General features: G+C 44.5%; 1 protein-coding gene across 1 annotated transcript in view; it reads left to right on the top strand.

Moving 5' to 3' along the window:
* The first annotated feature begins 14,511 nt into the window (after window positions 1-14,511).
* Window positions 14,512-17,670, top strand: part of LOC103177321 (Kv channel-interacting protein 1) — an 85,347-nt gene continuing 82,188 nt past the window's right edge. Inside the window, exon 1 of the mRNA XM_007891436.1 lies at window positions 14,512-14,602. Within this exon, the coding sequence (XP_007889627.1) occupies window positions 14,542-14,602 (61 nt within the window). The 5' untranslated portion in view covers window positions 14,512-14,541. The remainder of the gene's footprint in view (window positions 14,603-17,670) is intronic.

The raw sequence follows: 17,670 nt of genomic DNA, 5'->3' as shown, positions 1-17,670 counted from the left end.
CAGAATACTGAACACATTTAAAGAGCATCTTGATGCTGTCATGTGTTGAAGGTAAGGGTAAGGCTTCTGGACATATGAGATTGGATGGGCCAAAGGGTCTCTTCATCCCAACCAATCTTATTAACTTGTGATCATTTGGCAAAAGGGGACTCATGAGGAGAAAACACAGATGAAGCACTTAAACAGCATATCCTGGGTCATAGAACAAGGGAGGAAAGAAAAGTCCAGTCTAAAACCAATTATGTTGCTGCACTGAACCAGCAATAGACCTTACTTGTGACTTTAAACATTGTGATATTAGACAAATAAAAATAAAGGATTTTCTGTCATTTGTATTCCTGGCGCAGAATGCCTGAGTTTACAACACTTTATTGCTGACTGCTGTGTATTTTTACAATGATTAGATGGCTGCATTGGGATTGTTTTCTACGCTGCTTCCTCCCCCACTGCTACCTGCTTCTCAGTTGCTTTATTGGACAATTCACATGTGTTTTTGCTGACACCGAATCTCTATTATTGTTTTTAGAATCCCTACCTAACTACAGGAACCAAGCAAATTTAAAAGGCTGAATGCCATCTGTCTCTGAGCTGGAATCTGAGTGCAGTTTTCCCCAAGTGTCCGACTAGAATAAGACAGGGTCTTGGAAGTGAATCCCTAACACACAATTCTTCTTTGTTTACCCTGTTGTGTCACTTTATTGTCCTAAACGTGTCTATCATATCATATTCTCTCAGATTTCTTCATAATCTATAATAATAATACTTGCATTTGATACCACGTTGTCGAGATTGCTCAAAATGTGGTCACTCAATCCAAGACTGTTTGTGGGACACTGCTGTGCGCAATAGGCTGCCGTGTTTTGGCCATAAAATTCGCAGTCACTACGCTTTACAGTATGTTCTGTGAAGCGCTTTGAGAAGTCTCAATGACGCGATAAGGTGCTATATCAAATCAAAGGATTATTATTATTTATGGAAGACGTAGTACTAGAGTAATGGGCGCTATAACAGGGTATATTCTAACTATTTATGTAATGTTCTTAACATTCTGTCGTGCTTCACTATTGTGAACTGAACGCCTTCCACACCTTCATCACATCCCGGCTGGACTATTCCAATGCCCTCCACGCTGGTCTCTCCAGCTCCACAAACTCTGCTGACCAGATATTCATCTGCACCCCAATCACATCAGTCCTTGAGAGGACTGGCTCCACTGGCTCCCAATCACTGAACGGATCAATTTCAAGATCTCTTACTCATTTTCAAATCCCTTAATGCCCTCGCACCTCTCTATCTATCCGATCTGCTTCACACCCACTCTACCCCCCGCTGCCTTTGCTCGGATGGCTCAGGTTACCATCCTGTTTGTCCCCAATCCCCTCCACTCCATCAGTGGTCTTGCCTTCAACCACTATGCCCCAACACTCTGGAACTCCCACCCTCAATCCCCCCGCCTTGGTCCCTCCCTTCTCACTTTGAAATCCCACCTAAAGATCTTCCTTTTTGATCGTGCTTACAGTCATCTTCCCCCTTCCCTCTCCCTCTGGCTCTGTGTCAGACTCTGCCACTGTCAAGTGCTCCAGGACACTACCCCACGTGAAGGGTGCTATATAAATGCAAGTTGTTGTTGTCTCTTTCTCACACTACGCATCTCTTTCTCTCTCTCTTCCTTTCTCTCTCTCACAGGTCTGCTAAATTGCTTTGGCTAAAACATTTGGCTGCTGTGATTATAAGCTTAGTTGCACAGTTGCATTTGGTGCAATATTTTTTATGTGCCTGTTAGTCTGCCAGTTTTAGAGTTTGTGTTCCAAGTGAAAACAATGCGGAAATTGTCAACTAATATTTCAACAAATGCAACACCATTCTTATTGTATGTGTCTGGAGTGTATAAATGTTGATTTGTACATCAAATGGCACCGCAGCCAAAGAGGGAGCCTCGAGAAAAAGCTGCATCCGTGCCTCACAAGTGATATTTGTGGAGGGCACAACAGAACTCCAGGAACATCCCTTTGGGGATCTGGTTACATTGCTGGGTCACTACAAACTCACAAGATAATATTAACCAGAGGGAATGAAGTCAATGCCACCTGGAGGATGTTCTCGGAGATTATAAAGGAGTTCAACAATATTGCAGGATTTCCAAGGTTAGGTAATATAATAATAATATAAAAATAATCCTTGCATTTGATATGGCGCCTTATTACGTCTTCTAGATGTCTCAATGCGCTTCACAGAATATACATTAAAATGAATTAACTGTATATTTGTGAGCGAAACGCGGTAGCCAATTGTGAACAGCAGTGTCCCACAAACAGTCGTGGATTGAGTGACTAAATTTTTTTTTTTTTTGAAAGATTATTATCCCCGGAAAAGCTATCCGCCAGTCAACTAACAACTGGGTTCCTACTTACTGCTAGGTGAGCAGAGGCATGTGGAAACTCGCCCAACATTTCACCCTGCCGGGAACAGAACCTCGGTCTCTCGCTTGGGAGGCGAGTGCTCTAACCATTGAAGCTATAGGACTCCACACAGTTCATATTTCCTGAATATATCTCCAGGTGTTATGAACTGTAGCTCTTCAGATACAGTTCATATCACCTGAATCTAAAGATTTGTAATAATCGTTGACACAGCATTTGAAGAGCTTGGAGTTCACACACAAAAATAATCTCTGTGAGGAACAATGGTGACCAAGGTATCATGCTGAATTAAAGTAATACTGTTCCTTTCTTTACTGTTCCTTACAGTGAACTATTACTGAGAATGATGTGAGGAGAAAGGGGACCAGTGGCAGAAAATCTAAAGAGCAACAGCCACTTGGAGGCGAGGAGATAATTCTCCTGCTCATTAGTGAGGGGCTCTTCGTCAGATTGGAGGTCAAGGAGTGAGCAACCGATAAAGAAGAGAAGGTAGGGTAGCCTGTACCTTGAATATTTGTCCAACAAAAGAACAAACGGTACGCCCAGATGAGGGTCGATAGCAAGTTTGAATAAGAAATAATACCTTCAGCAATATGAACATAAGAACATAAGAATTAGTAGCAGGAGTAGTCCATTCGGCCCCTTGAATCTGCCCCGCCATTCGATAAGATCATGGCTGATCTTCTGACCTAAGTCTAATTATCTGCCCTATCCCCATATCCCCTAATCCCTCTATTTTTTAAAAAAATCTATCAGTCTCAGCCTCGAAAATGTTCAAGGATGGCATTATGGCATTACTGGGATGCTTCTCTATTGGTCAGCTTCTCCCAATGGGTTTCTCTCAGGAGCAGCAACAGCAACCAGAAGGAGGAGGAACAAGAAGAAGAGAAACCTGGAAATGAATCTGTGGGGAAAGATGTCTGAGCTTGTCTTCCTTCCAAATCGCCTGTGTTTCGCACACAGGCTAATACACCTGCAGGCAAAGGGAGAAAAGGGGCTCCATGTGGAACGAAAGCACGACAGTCAGTTGCACACAGAAGTATCCCTCAAACAGTCTGGATTTAGTGACCAAATTATTATTTTTAAAATTTATATTTTTATTGAAGGGATTATTATTAATCCCGGAAAGCGATCCTCCAATCGACTAACAACTGAGTTTCTACTTACTGCTGAATAAACAGAGATGTGTGGAGTAATGAAACTTGCCCAACCAACCCTTTGCCCTGCCGGGAAACAAACCCAGGTCTCTCACTTGCGAGGCGAGTGCTCTAACCACTGAGCTACAAGACTGCGTAAAATTATTACAGGACTCTACAAATTGTGAATTAATTGACATAATTCGCAAGATCAAGAGAGTTTAGATGAAGAAGGTCCTTCACCCCATTTGATACCATCAGGAATTTAGTTTTGTGGTCTGCGCTGAGAAGATAACTGCAGCAGGGTCCAGGAGATATGAATAATAGGAAATATATTTATATACAATATATGTGGCCTTTATTGAGGTTCTGCTGCTGTTATTTGGGCAGTAAAGGAGTGGAGAAGGATACTGTTGTCCACTCTATCCTCCTCCAGTGCCTCTCCTCTCACCTCAACCTGCATGGTTCTGTTCTTGACTGGTTCTGATCCTACCTCTCACACCGTCTCCACTTCATCTCCACAAATGGCTTCTCCTCTAGCCACCGCACTGTCTCATGCGGCGTTCCTCAGAGCTCTTCCCTTGATCCCCTCTTCAATATCTATACACTCCCTCTTGGTGACATCATCCGGGGTCAACTTCCAAATGTATGTGGATGACTCTATCTCTCTGCCTCCACCCTAGACTCCAGGACCACTGCTGTCCTGACAGAGTCAAGGACAGCAGCTCTCATCCAGGACAGAAGTCCTGGATGAGAGCTAACTTTCTTCAGTTGAATGTCAACAAGACCGAGGCTCTCCTGATTGGCTTCTGCTAGTGCCTCCACAACTCAGGCACTGATGGCATCACCATCCACGGTTGCACACTCTACCTTGTTAAGCCAGTCCAGAACCTTGGGGTCTTGTTTGACCCTCAACTATCCTTTCTACCCCACATCCATGCCATGATCCACTCTGCATTCCCCCACCTCCGCAACATCGCCGGCTCCACCACTGTCTCACACCGCAGGCCCCCGAAACCCTCATACACGCATTCATAACAGCCAGACTTGGCAATGCAAACTCCTTGCTTGTCGGCCTCCCCAACTCCTCCCTTCATAGGCTGCAGATCATCCAGAACTCTGCAGCCCATTTCCTCTCCACCATCAGGCTCTGTGACCCTATCACCCCCATCCTCGCCCGACCCCCCGCTTGGGTCCGAAACACTGATTGTCCAGCACCTTGGGACGTCCTCCCGAAGTGAAAGGAGCTATACACATGTAATGTTGTCATTGTTGTCATTAAGACAACTCAATGAAATATCTAATAATATTGTACACATACAGAATCTTTCATGGGTGGTGGTGGTTGGGGGTGGGGGGGTGTGGTGGTGGGTGGCGATGGAGTAATATTTGTCAACATACTCTTAAGATCCAAATATAAACCCCAAAAACCTGTTTAAGAAATAGTGATGGTGATGGGCCACCACCTGGTGGTCATTTGGTGTATTACAGCAGGTTTAATTTCAATCCAGCATTTCAGTTCACACTCACCGTCTAATTATGGTAATAATTAATACCTGTGTTAATTGCCAATTGAGAAATACTGCATATAATAACCCAGAGAAACATAGACATTTTCAGCACAGACGGAGGCCATTTGACACATCTGATTTTTTCTTTTATATCTTCCTGTTAAGTGCTCAGAGATGCTACCCTGCATGAACAACACTATATAAATGCAGATTGTTGTCTTTTTATTAATTCCACTTTCCAGTTCTTTCTCAGTGTCTACTGTCCCATACCGTCTCCCCCTCCTCTCTCATCATCACCATATCCAGCATGAAACACACCACCTGCTCCCTTAACCCCACTCGCTTTGCAAGCGAGAGACCTGAGTTCAATTCCAGGCAGGGCGAAACCTTGGGCAAGTTTCCTTACTCCACACAGAGCCTAATAATAATCCCTCCAAAAAAAACCCAAAACAATAATAAAATTGGTCATTTTCAATCTACGACTGTTTGTGGGACATTGCTGTGCGCAATTGGCTGCCGCGTTCGCCCACAAATAAACAGTCAATTCACTTTACAGTGTGTTCTGTGAAGCGCTTTGGGACGTCCTCCTGACGTAAAATGCGCTATATCAAATGCAAGGATTATTATTATTATTATTATTATTATTATCCCCACCCCTCTCCTTACTTCCCAGCTCCACCTCCTTGCCCCTCTATTCTCCGATCCTATCAATCTCTCCCAATCATCTGGCACTGTTCATCATCCACCAAAAAACAGATATAATCACCCCTATCCTGAATAAACCTTTCCTGGACTCATCCCTGCTTTCTAACTACCGATCCATCTCCAACCTCCCTTTTCTTTCCAAGGTCCTTCAAAGAGTCGTTGCTTCCCAGCTTCGCTCCTTCCTCTCCTAACACTCCCTTCACAAGCCCCTCCAATGGGGTTTCTGTGCTGCTCACAGCATGAAAACTGCTCTGGCCAAGGTCACAAACGACATCCTGTCCATCTGTGAACAGGGGCTCCCTGTGCCTCCTTGTCCTCCTCAACCTCTCTGCTGCCTTCGATATCGTGGACTACTCCATCCTCCTCCACCGCCTCTCCTCTCCCCTCAACCTTCAAGGTTCTGTTCTTGAATGGTTCAGGTCATATCTCTCACACTGTCTCCAATTTGTCTCTGCCAATGGTTTCTCTTCCAGCCCCCACACAGTCTTGTGAGGTGTTCCTCAGGGCTCTGTCCTCGGTCCCCTCCTCTTCAACCTCTACATGCTCCCCCTTGCTGACAGATCATCCATACCACTATAGCTCATGCCCTCTCCCGCATCAGGCTCCGTGACTTCATCACCCTTTCCCAGCTCCACTGGCTCCCCATCCTTCAGAGGATCAATTTCAAAATCCTTGTCCTCACCTTCAAGGCCCTCCATGACCTTGACCCTCCTGCCTCTCTGATCTGCTCTCCCACTATCAACCTGTCCACTCCTTCTGTTCAGCAGGCTCCGTCCTGCTCCACGTCTCCTGCCCGACCTGCCCTACCATCGGCGGTAGGGCTTTCAGCCTCTCTGCCCCCACCCTTTGGAATTCCATCCCATAATCTCTTCGCCTCCTTCAAGCTACGATTCAAGACCCTCCTTTTCGACCGTGCCTTTAGCTGCCCTCCTACCTCCCTGCCCTCCCTCATCCCAACCCTGCCCTCCCATGCTCAGGTCCTGATCCCTGACCGTTCAGGGCCTTGGGCCATCCTCCCAACCTGAAAGGTGCTTTACAAATGTAATTTTGTTGTTGTTGTCCATACAGTTAAAGGACACACATATTTTTGATGGCAGACTCTTGCAATCCAGGGTGGTTAAAAGAACCCAGAAGACAATCAAAGAAAACCGGCAAACCATGGTTGAAAGATACAATAGACACACACAAAGAGAAAAGAAATTGAAACAGAGAACTGGTGTGGTTTAAGAAAAATCAATGTCAGCAAGAAAAAGCAACATGAATCAAACAAGCACTGGATCAATAATGGCCAAACATGGTGAAGGGCACCGAAAGACCAGTGTATAGAAGAAATGCAAAGGACATTCAGGCTGAAGAGGGAAAGGTGTTATATCTTAAAAACAGCGTCTTCACCCCATCTTCAAAAAACCTTCCCTGGACCCATCCCTGCTTTCCAATTACTACCCCATCACCAACCTACCTTTCCTTTCCAACGTCCTGGAATGAATTGTTGCTTCTCAGATTCGCTCCTTCTTCTCCCGTCACTCCCTCTATCTCTCTGGCTCCACCCTCGACTCCAGGATCACTGCTGTCTTGATGGAATGCCTGTCAGACATGAAGTCCTGGATGACAGCCAACATATTCCAGTTGAATGTCAACAAGATTGAGGCCCTCCTGATTGGCTTCTATCAGCGCATCCACACCTCAGGAACTGGCAGCATCACCATCCATGGATGTACACTCCACTTCACTGAGCCAGTCTGGAAACTTGGCATTTTGTTTGACCCTCAGCTGTCGTTTCTACCCCACATCCGTGCCATGAACCACTCTGCCTTCCCTCACCTCCACAACATCGCCCGGCTCCTTTACTGCTTCTCCCCTCAAATCACTGAAAGCTTCATCCATGCATTCATTACATCTAGGCTTGACTACAACAACTCCCTCCCTGCTCATCGTCCTTCCCAACTATTCCCTCCACAAGCTACAGATTATTCATAATTCTGTAGCTTGTTCCTCTCCTGTACCAGTCTCCGTGACCCTATAACCCTATCCTTGCCTGGCTCTAGTGGCTCCCCATTCCCCAGTGGATAGGGTTCAAAATCCGTGTCCTTGCCTTCAATTCCCCCATGTCCTCGGCCTTGCCCGCTTCTACCTCTGTGACCTCTAATGCCTTATCAACCTGTCCGCTCCCTCCGCTCAGCAAGCTCCAGCCTGATTCACGTCCCCCGCCTGGCCCGCCCTACCATTGGCGATCGGGCCTTCAGACTCTCCGCCTGCACCCTTTGGAACTCCATCCCACAGTCCCTTTGCCTCACTCCCTCCTTTGCCTCCTTCAAAGCATGTCTCAAGACCCTCCTCTTCAACCACGCATTCGGTCACCCTCCTACCCTCCCTGCCCTCCACTCTTCCTGATCTCAGACCCCAGCTCAGGTCCAAATCCCTAACTATCCAGGATCTTGGGACATTCTCCGGACATGAAAGGCGCTATACAAATGTAATTTGTTGTTGTTGTATATTCTTTGCAAACATAAATATATATATATATTAAATCGGTCGTAATGAGGACACCAAAGAAACTTGAAAAAATTTGGATATGAGGTGAATTTGTGTCCTTTTTCGGTATAAATATTTCTTAGTTTAAAAGGTAGAAGTGATGGAATGTGTGGTGGATTCATATGCTACTCTCTCCAAGTCAGTAAAGCACAACTTACTTCAAACAACAGCAGCAGAAGTCGCTGGGAACACGCAGCAGGTCAGGCAGCCTCTATGGAGATAGGAAAGTGAGTTAATGTTTCAGGTTGATGACCTTTCGTTAGTTGTAATGAAAAGTCATCAATCTGAAACGTTAACGCACTTTGCTCTCTCTCTCTCCATAGATGCTGCCTGACCTGCTGCATGTTCCCAGCGACTTTTGTTTTTATTTCAGATTTCCAGCATCTGCAGTATTCTGCCTTTCGTTTACTTCAAAGAACACTTGCATTTGACTCCACATATTGCTTGATGGAGACAACTCCCAGGAGATACAGTGAGGAGCTTGACAGGCAGATATTCTGTGTGTGCACTGCTGTGGTCTCGGCTCTGAGCTTGGCTTTGTGACACCAATGGGCACAGGAGGGCCCTTTCACTTCCATATTTCTGATGAGGTCTCCTTGACAATGCTCATGCTAATTAAGTCTCGATGGCAAAGGCTGGTCAACACAAAACTGTGCATGCCTGAAAAAGGGAAGTCAGAGCTGGTTCAGGACTAATATGCTGGTAATTAGCCATCATACAAATTCTGGACAGTTGGTGGGGTTCTGTTAGCCTTTAACATTGTGGCTAATGGGTCATTATGCTAAACACAATGTTTAATAATAATCCTTGCATTTGATATTGTGACTCATCAAATCGTTGAGATGTTTCAAAGCACTTCACAGAATATAAAGTGAATTGACTCTGTGTTTTGTGGGCGAAATGCAGCAGTCAATAGCGGTGTCTCACACACAGTCGTGGATTGAGTGAGTGAATTATTTATTTAAATTTTTTTTGAACGGTTTATCAAACGCCCGGAAAAGCGATCTGCTGATCGACTAACAACCGGTTTCCTATGTACTGCTAGGTAAACAGAGATGAGTGGAGTAAGGACATTTGCCTAAGGTTTCACCCTGCCTGGGAATCAAACTTGGGTCTTCTTGTTTGCGAGGTGAATGCTCTAACCACTATGCTACGGGACTCCATATTCACATTCACAAATGGGGCATTGGGATATCTTAAATTGTGCAGTGGAAATCTATACATGCTATTGTACCCTTCCTAAAATTGAGCTTCTCTATCATGTCACACCTCAACTTTCTCAGCTTATATGGCGAAAAAAAAACTTTTCAATTCTCTGTTCGTAACAAAGCTGCTCATATTTGTTAAAACATGAGTGAATCTACTCTACAATGTTTCTTTGCTGTTGTATACTATTATATTTCCGTGCTGTTACTGTCTCTTCATTACTCATTGCCTTATCCCATTCATCCATTACCTGTCAGTAACTCATTCACTCAATGTGCCAGTCTATCTCAGTCACAATGTCAATGAGCTGTTCACTCACTGTGAAAGTATCACAATTCATTGTGCCTGTCCCCAGTCAATGAATGTGTCAGTATCACAATCAATCATTATATCGGTTTCCTGTTCAGTCACGGTATTGGTGTCCTGCTTAATCACTATATTAAAATTTCTCTGTCAATCTCTGTATTACTCATTGTGTCACTGACTATCTCGCAGACTGTGTCACTGACCTTTCACTGCATCAAAGGCTTGTCTCAGTCACAGTGTCAATGTCCTGTGTCAGTGTCACATTCATCTACTATGTTGGTGTTCCTCTCGCTCACTGCATCAGTTTTCACTGTCAGTGTCCCACTTACTGTAAGGTGCAAATAAATCTGTGACCCTGTGGTGAAGTACGACTGACGCAAATTTCCTTTGAAGCAGTAATATTGAATAAAAGATTAGCAAGGTTATACATATTCAAAATTGTACATTTCATTACATCAAATTAATGCTTATGACAGGTTAGTAAAGTTCACTGCAACTTGTTGATCGGATCATATACCGTGGTTTTGATGTAGGAATCGGCTAGTTAATGAGATCCATGTTGATTGTAGTATATCCCTCTTTGGTTGCGGTTAGCTGCTCTGTACCCAAAACTCAGCTCTTCTCCAAACTCGGTTCTTCCTCTGATTCTCTTGCCGAATCGATCTCTTTTTATCCAGTTGGAAGATGACCCTGCGCACTCCTTCTTGTGCACTTGACAGTCTGTATTTAGGATATCTGGGCATTATGTCTTCAGAGCTTTGGCAAGGAACAATGTTCCATTTAACAGTTCTTTTTTTATAGCAGCAGTTCCCAAAAGAGGCTCATATGTTCATATAATATAGACATAAATTACAGATTCCTTACATTACTTGCCATGTCAGTTACCAATAGCAATCGTTTCTTATGCAGTATGAGCTGAAAAGTCATAGGGTTGCCTCTGACTGACTTAATGGACGGGGGCCAGACTCATTTTAGTTATTCATATGAATTGAAAATGATAGTTCCTTTAGGTTGATGGACCTAAGTACATCTCACCCATATGTTAAATTCCTGTTACGATATTTTGGAGTCTTGTAGCTTAGTTGTTACAGCACCCGCCTCGCAAGCGAGAGGACGTGTGTTTGATTCCTGGCAGAGCAAAATGTTGGGCAAGTTTCCTTACTCCACATACCTCTGTTTTCTTAGCAGTAAGTAGGAACCCGGAGAGAAACAGGAAGGAAAGTCTGAAGAATCAAGAACTGTGACATTTTGAAACTGCACATTAGGATTAGTTAGAGTTGGGGTTCTGGAGACTGATAAATTTTGAGAATAAATTCTGTTTTCTTTTGTTTTACTCATAAGCCTAGGGATCCAGGTAGTATTTCAATTATTTATTTCGTACCATTAAAAATTTATAAATTAAAAAACTTACCGTCTGAGAGTTTATCAACATCTTGTCTTCTAAAGAAGAGGCTTTGAGATACTTTCTTCAGTTTCTATTATGCTATTCAAGGTCAACAACAACAACAACAAGATTACATTTGTATAGCGCCTTTCACGTCGGGAGGACGTCCCAAGGCGCTGGACAGTGTGTACAGCATTTCAGACCCGAGCTGGGGTCAGTGGGGGAAGGGAGGGGAGGGGAAGGGGGGGTGACCGATGGTGTGGTCGAGGAGGAGGGTCTTGAGGCGGAACTTGAAGGAGGCTAAGGAGGGGGCGAGGCGGAGTGACTGGGGGATGGAATTCCAGAGGTTGGGGGCAGAGTGGCTGAAGGCTCTTCCGCCAATGGTGGGGAGGGTGGGTCGGGGGACGTGGAGCAGGGCAGAGCCGGCTGAGCCGAGGGAACTGGCACGTTGGTAGGGGGTTAGGAGGTCGCAGAGGTAGGGTAGGGCGAGACCATGGAGTGCTTTGATTGTGAGGACCAGGATCTTGAACTGGATCCTCTGAAGGATAGGGAGCCAGGAGAGTCGGGAGAGAATGGGTGAGATGGGGTCACAGAGTTTGGTGCGGGAGAGGACACGGGCTGCAGAGTTCTGGATTATCTGCAGCCTGTGGAGGGAGGAGTTGGGAAGGCCGACAAGCAGAGCGTTTGCATAGTCGAGCCTGGAGGTGATGAAGGCATGAACAAGAGTTTCAGTGGCCTGAGGGGTGAGGTAGTGGGGGAGTCGGACGATGTTACGGAGGTGAGGGAAGGCAGAGCGGGTCATGGCTTGAAATGTGGGGGAGAAAAGACAGTTGAGGGTTGAACAAGACACCTCGGTTCCTGACTGGCTGGTGAGTTGTAGTGTGCAACCATGTAGGTTGATGTTGCCAGAGGCTGCATTATTGTTCACACCTGTCAAAATAGGCTCACAATAGGGATTTGTCAGAAGCTGATGTTTCAATGTGATTGAAAGCAGATAGTTGACATTCAGTGACCAGGCATTTCAGGGTAATTAATAAAATGAAATCAAACACAAAGATTATGACAATTAGTGTCAAAGTGGTAGGAATTATTAATAATCTCTTCAGCGTTAAAATGTATATTATCTATGCTGAACATACCTGCCAGAGTAAAATCTAAAGTAAGTCGGCAGAATCAGTTCACTGCAGAGCACTGGAGAAAGCAGCTCAGACAGCATAAAGTTGCCATGAAGTACAAACAATGACAGTGGATTACCCTCGGAAAAGGGATCCGCCAATCGACAACTGGGTTCCTACTTACTGCTAGGTAAACAGAGGCATGTGGAGTAAGGATCTTGCCCAAAGTTTTGCCCTGCCGGGAATCGAACACAGATCTCTTGCATAAGTAGTGCATAAGACATTCATGTCAAGAGTCACAATAGTAAAGATAAAATAATAGGATGAATAGGATGTCTGAAGGACAGAGTGTAGCATGTTAATCAATGGGTCTTGTTCAGACCGACAGGATGTGGACATGGTCAAAATAAATGTATGGGTCCAGATTTGCTGATGACAGTAAATTGGGTGGATTGGCATATTGTGTAAATGATTGTGTACGACCTCAGGAGGACATTGTACACTGCATTGTTGGAGATGCCTACATGAAGGCACTATACAATTGTGAGTTCTTGCTATTCCATGTGTCATCATTTTAGCACAAATCTCTTATGTGGCATCTTATCAAACACCTTCTTAAATTCAAATATTAGTACTTTTGCATTTATTTCATTTTGCTTGACACTAAAACTCCGACTAGGCAGACTAATGGGGGGGGGGGGGGGGGGAGTGGGGAGAACCGGTCCAGCAATCTGGAATTTCCAGCTAAGTGTAATTACAATATTGGTAACTGATATTCACCAGTATTTTCAGTGCCGAAAAGATGCCAGTAAATGCTATTGGCCAGCACTGTAATTGTTTGAATCCAAATTGAGTGAGAGGTGACGCCACGAGCCACTGAGTGCCAGCAAGAACGGTGAGGTGGGAGTCTACATGCTTACATGTTTCCGCTTCGGGCCCAGTCTAGCCACGAATTGCAGATACCCAGAGTCTGGTAAACTGTATTACACACTTTTTTCTGTGAAAATAAATGGGATGTGAAAATAAATAAATCAAAGCTTTAATGTAATGGAATAGATAACGGAAAACATAGTCTTTAGTGGTTATAGAGCTGTAAACCAATAGTTGTGCCCACTGTACTGTAGTTCGCTCGCTTTTTCTCCCTTTCTTATACCATAGAATGACATTTGCCACTTTCCAGTCCTCTAGGACAACCCCCATTTCTACAGAAAATATACAGTCAATTCAATTTACAGCATATCCTGTGAAGCGTTTTGAGATGTCTCAAACACGTGATAAGGCGCTATATCGAATGCAAGGATTATTATTGTTACTGCTGGACAATGATAGTCAGAGTGTCCATTGTTTTGTCAATAACATCCCTGAGGATCCATCTGATACCTCGATAATTATTTGCTTTAGACCCCATTAATCCTTTTCTCACCATCTCCTTTTAATCTCGACATGCCCTATCTGTTTCTCTGTATTCTGATATTGCTACATCACTAATGTGTAAATACTGAGGCAAACTAGTTAATATCTCCGATATTATGAATGGTGAATGCTCAGTTATAATAATAATAATCCTTGAATTTGATACAGCGCCTTATCATGTCTTTGAGGTTTCTCAAAACGCTTCACAGAATTTACTGGAAGTGAATTTTACAGATTATCTTCTTCATCCTACTGCGGATTATCCTGATACTCCTTCCTTGAGTATCCTCTTACCATTAATGTGCCTTAGAGAGAGAGAGAGAGAGAGATACTGAGGCGAGACAGATACCACTGAGCAAAGACCACAATGAGAGAGATACATTGAGAAACAAAAACACAAAGAGGTTAATAAGGAGAGATACCACTGAAAGAGATACACTGAAAGGAAAAGAAAAATACTGGGACAGAGAGAGAGAGAGAGAGAAGAGGGGCGATGCCCTGAGAGAAAGAGAGGCTGACAACAGAAAGATTTTCAGAGAGAGAGCGAGAGAAACATCACTATTCCCACGAAAGGAATCTCACAGTGTCTGTCTGAGACTGATGTAATGGAGCTGTGAGAGAGAGAGAGAGGAGAATCCCCAGCGTCTGTGTACAGAGGCGGAGCACTGTGTTCTCACAGCACGGTCTGTGATCACTTGCTGCAGGCAATTCCACTTGACACCTGGGTGCAGTTGTGGTGCTGTTTGTGAACACACACGCACACGCAAGCTTCAGCTTGTGAAGAGAGAGGGACGCTGCTAAACAGAGCTGTAGATGATGGGGGCTGTGGTGGGAACACTCTCTGTACAGACGAGGCAACAGAGTCTACACAAAGGTAGGGTTAGAGCAACGTACGCAGAATGCCTTGAGCATATTAAGCATGTCCAGTGATACAAAACTGCCATTCTTCATGTTGAGTATGTGCTACTTAAGCATGACTGATAGTTGCAGCCAGAAAGGGTTGAAAATCATGCTACACTGTACTGTGGAGAGTATTTACTGTGGAGAGTAACAATACTGTGGAGAGTACCTGCAATGTGGAGATCAGTTTAATATGGGGAGTGTGATTAGGGCAGAGGTTTGGATGATAGAACTTCGAAGATTGCAAATTTAATATCTTAAGACTGATGTGAATAGCTGTTGAAAGATTTAGTATTTGAGCTGGAGAAAGATGTGGGCAACAAAAACTCCAGGGCTTTCAAATTACAGCAAAGTAAGGAACCTACAGAAGAATCTTTCTTTAGAAAGGGAGCAAGTGCCTAGATGGTAGAGCTCCTCGAGGTGCAATCACAGGTCGTGCCACTGAAATGTCCACTCAACTGGAGAAAGAGCGTGAAAAAATACAATACTGTACAAAATTACATTGTATAGCGCCTTTCATGTCAGGAGGATGTCCCAAGGCACTGAAGAATAATTTCGCTGTAGGACAAGCTCAAAGTTAAAGATGCAATGTTGAAAAGCTGAATCTTCAGGTAACCCAATAGGACCTATCTCAGGAGTTGATTGCAGACTACAAACTGAATTCAACTGGGCACAGCCGTTCAAGGAGTTGCTAGAATGGAGGGCCAATGAATGTTTGCATTGAGTTTAACAATAATAATAATCCTTTCATTTGCTAATATCCATAGACTATCCAAACCAAGCTGAGATTTCCATGCATCCCACCTACACATGGAAATCCCAGAGATAGATTGTTGGAATGGAGTGTACACTCTCTCCCTGGAGGGACACATCCTGCTTACCTAATTCCAGGAAGTATTAGGCGCAGGTTGGCAAGAGCCAGGCTTGGGGATCCCAGAGTATGCTTTGGGGTAATTGCTGGAGTCTAACCAGCTAAAATGGCATAGCTTGCCATTGATGTCACTGTCTGGCAAGCATTCCCGCTGTTTGTCCATCTAGGACCACCTACCCATTAGGGCTTTGACTTGCAGGGTTAACAGGAGCTGAGTGAGATGGTTCCCTGTCTCTAGAGACTGGTTTGCCCTTCCAGGTTCTACGATGAGTGTGGTTGGCTGTATTGTCTTCAGCAGTGCCCTGGAATACTGTGGACCTGCCTGGCTCAGGAATTAGACTACCAAGACCGCCACAGAGGGCTGACTCAATTCCGATATTCCATTGCCAGACATGTCACCTTGGAGCCAGTTCAACCCCAAGGAGACCTCGCTTACCTCCCACCCCACGGATTTGAGCCACCTTTAGTTGGATGGTAGGAACCAGGAACTCCTGTGAGCTTCTTGGAGTGCAACACAGCTCAGCATGAAATGCGTGAGAGCATTGCCACTATCTTCCTGTCTGCAGCTCGGGCATATGTCCCTTTCCATTGAGCAATGATTCCATCAGTTGGAGGTGCGGAATTTAAGCAGCAGCTGCTTGCCTCCCTGCAGGCCAATCAAGATGGATTCCACGTGCTGGACATAGGAACATGTGTTCACAAACTCAGACTCCAGGTAATACCTTCCAGCAACTGCTCAATCCAAGACCTCATCCGAGAGGTCTTGGCAAATAGACGAGCCTGCTATGAAGCCACCTCCAGAGTGCTTAGCGACAGATCAATGTAGGCCAGAGCCCTCCCTCCCTGCCAGTGTTTGCCACAAATCCACCTCGTTGCTTGATTCTGGAATTTGCAAACAAGTCGGAGGAAGCCTCTCCACTGCATCTCCAGGAACTCAGATCCATAAAGGAGGAATGTTTGTACACAGGTCTTGTATGCCACAAGCTTGACCTGCATTGGGACCTTGCTTTCCTTGAAGAGGGATGAGCATGACCAGAGAGCCCTTCGCCCTTTCTCAGAGCGGCCCTTTAGGACAGTGTCCAGACAAAGGTTGGTGTCCACCAAGACCCCGAGATGGATTTGTGGCAAACACGGGCAGGTACTGATAAGAGTCAACAATTTGGACTGATCCTCCGTTGTATCTTCCAATCAATTTCCTTGATGTCTTCCTTGGGCGGTTCAGAACCCTGATTCCGCACTTGGGGGTACCTACCGCCATGCCCCCTGGTTGGCCCAGTGTTCAAGATGGCGGGCGCAGGGCAGAAGGTCCCCAGGTGAGTCCATCAGCAGCACAATATCACTATAATTGGCCCAGGCTCAACAGAGTCCTTACTTCCGATACTTGAGACTTTCAGTCTGAAACAGGAGACCTTGAGATTTTTCACCTACTGCTTATAAAGCTTATAAACTTATGAACTTTGATATTTGTCATTACAGTCACATTGCTATATGTGTGATCATAACAGTCAATATTGTTGGTAGTAACTTGCCTATTGTAACAAAGTTTATTGAACTAATGCAACTTTCCTGCCTTATTAAGTAAACAAGCTTCGAATATAAATACAAGTGACTTTGGTTCCTCTGTTCACAGTTTCTTATATATAGATTCTGGCAAATAGAATAAGCTGGTTATTAATTCCACAAGTAATAGAACTTTCAAACCCGACAATATCAATGCCAAAGTGTTTACAAATTGCCCAGTGAATATATTTAACTACATTATAATGTCTGATCAGATGCTCAGATACTAGAGTTGGGTATAATGATAATATGTGATCTCGTGTTTCTACTGCTTGGTGACATATTCAGCATTTTGTATCAAATTTCTCTCTGTAAGATGTTATTTCCATAATATCAGCATTAATAGATAATAATAATAAAAAGTGATATTATTATTCCTTAAATCAATGTGGTCCTACAGTCGGCCCGTGGGCCGCAACTGGCCCAGTGGGTGATTTAATCCGGCTTGAGAACATTTGCAACATTTCGACTTCTGAACTCCTTTCTCCTTAGTGAACGTCCTCTCACGGCAGCGGCAGGAGCCAGTGGTTGGGGGGACATTTGCCAGGGAAGGAGGGTTGAGAAGTATTCTCAATACTGCAATTGTATTGATTACAGGTAGCAACAAGATG

This window comes from Callorhinchus milii, unplaced genomic scaffold, assembly GCF_018977255.1.
Source record: "Callorhinchus milii isolate IMCB2004 unplaced genomic scaffold, IMCB_Cmil_1.0 Scaffold13, whole genome shotgun sequence".
Lineage (NCBI taxonomy): Eukaryota > Metazoa > Chordata > Chondrichthyes > Chimaeriformes > Callorhinchidae > Callorhinchus > Callorhinchus milii.
This window is presented reverse-complemented; position numbering and strand designations above follow the sequence as displayed.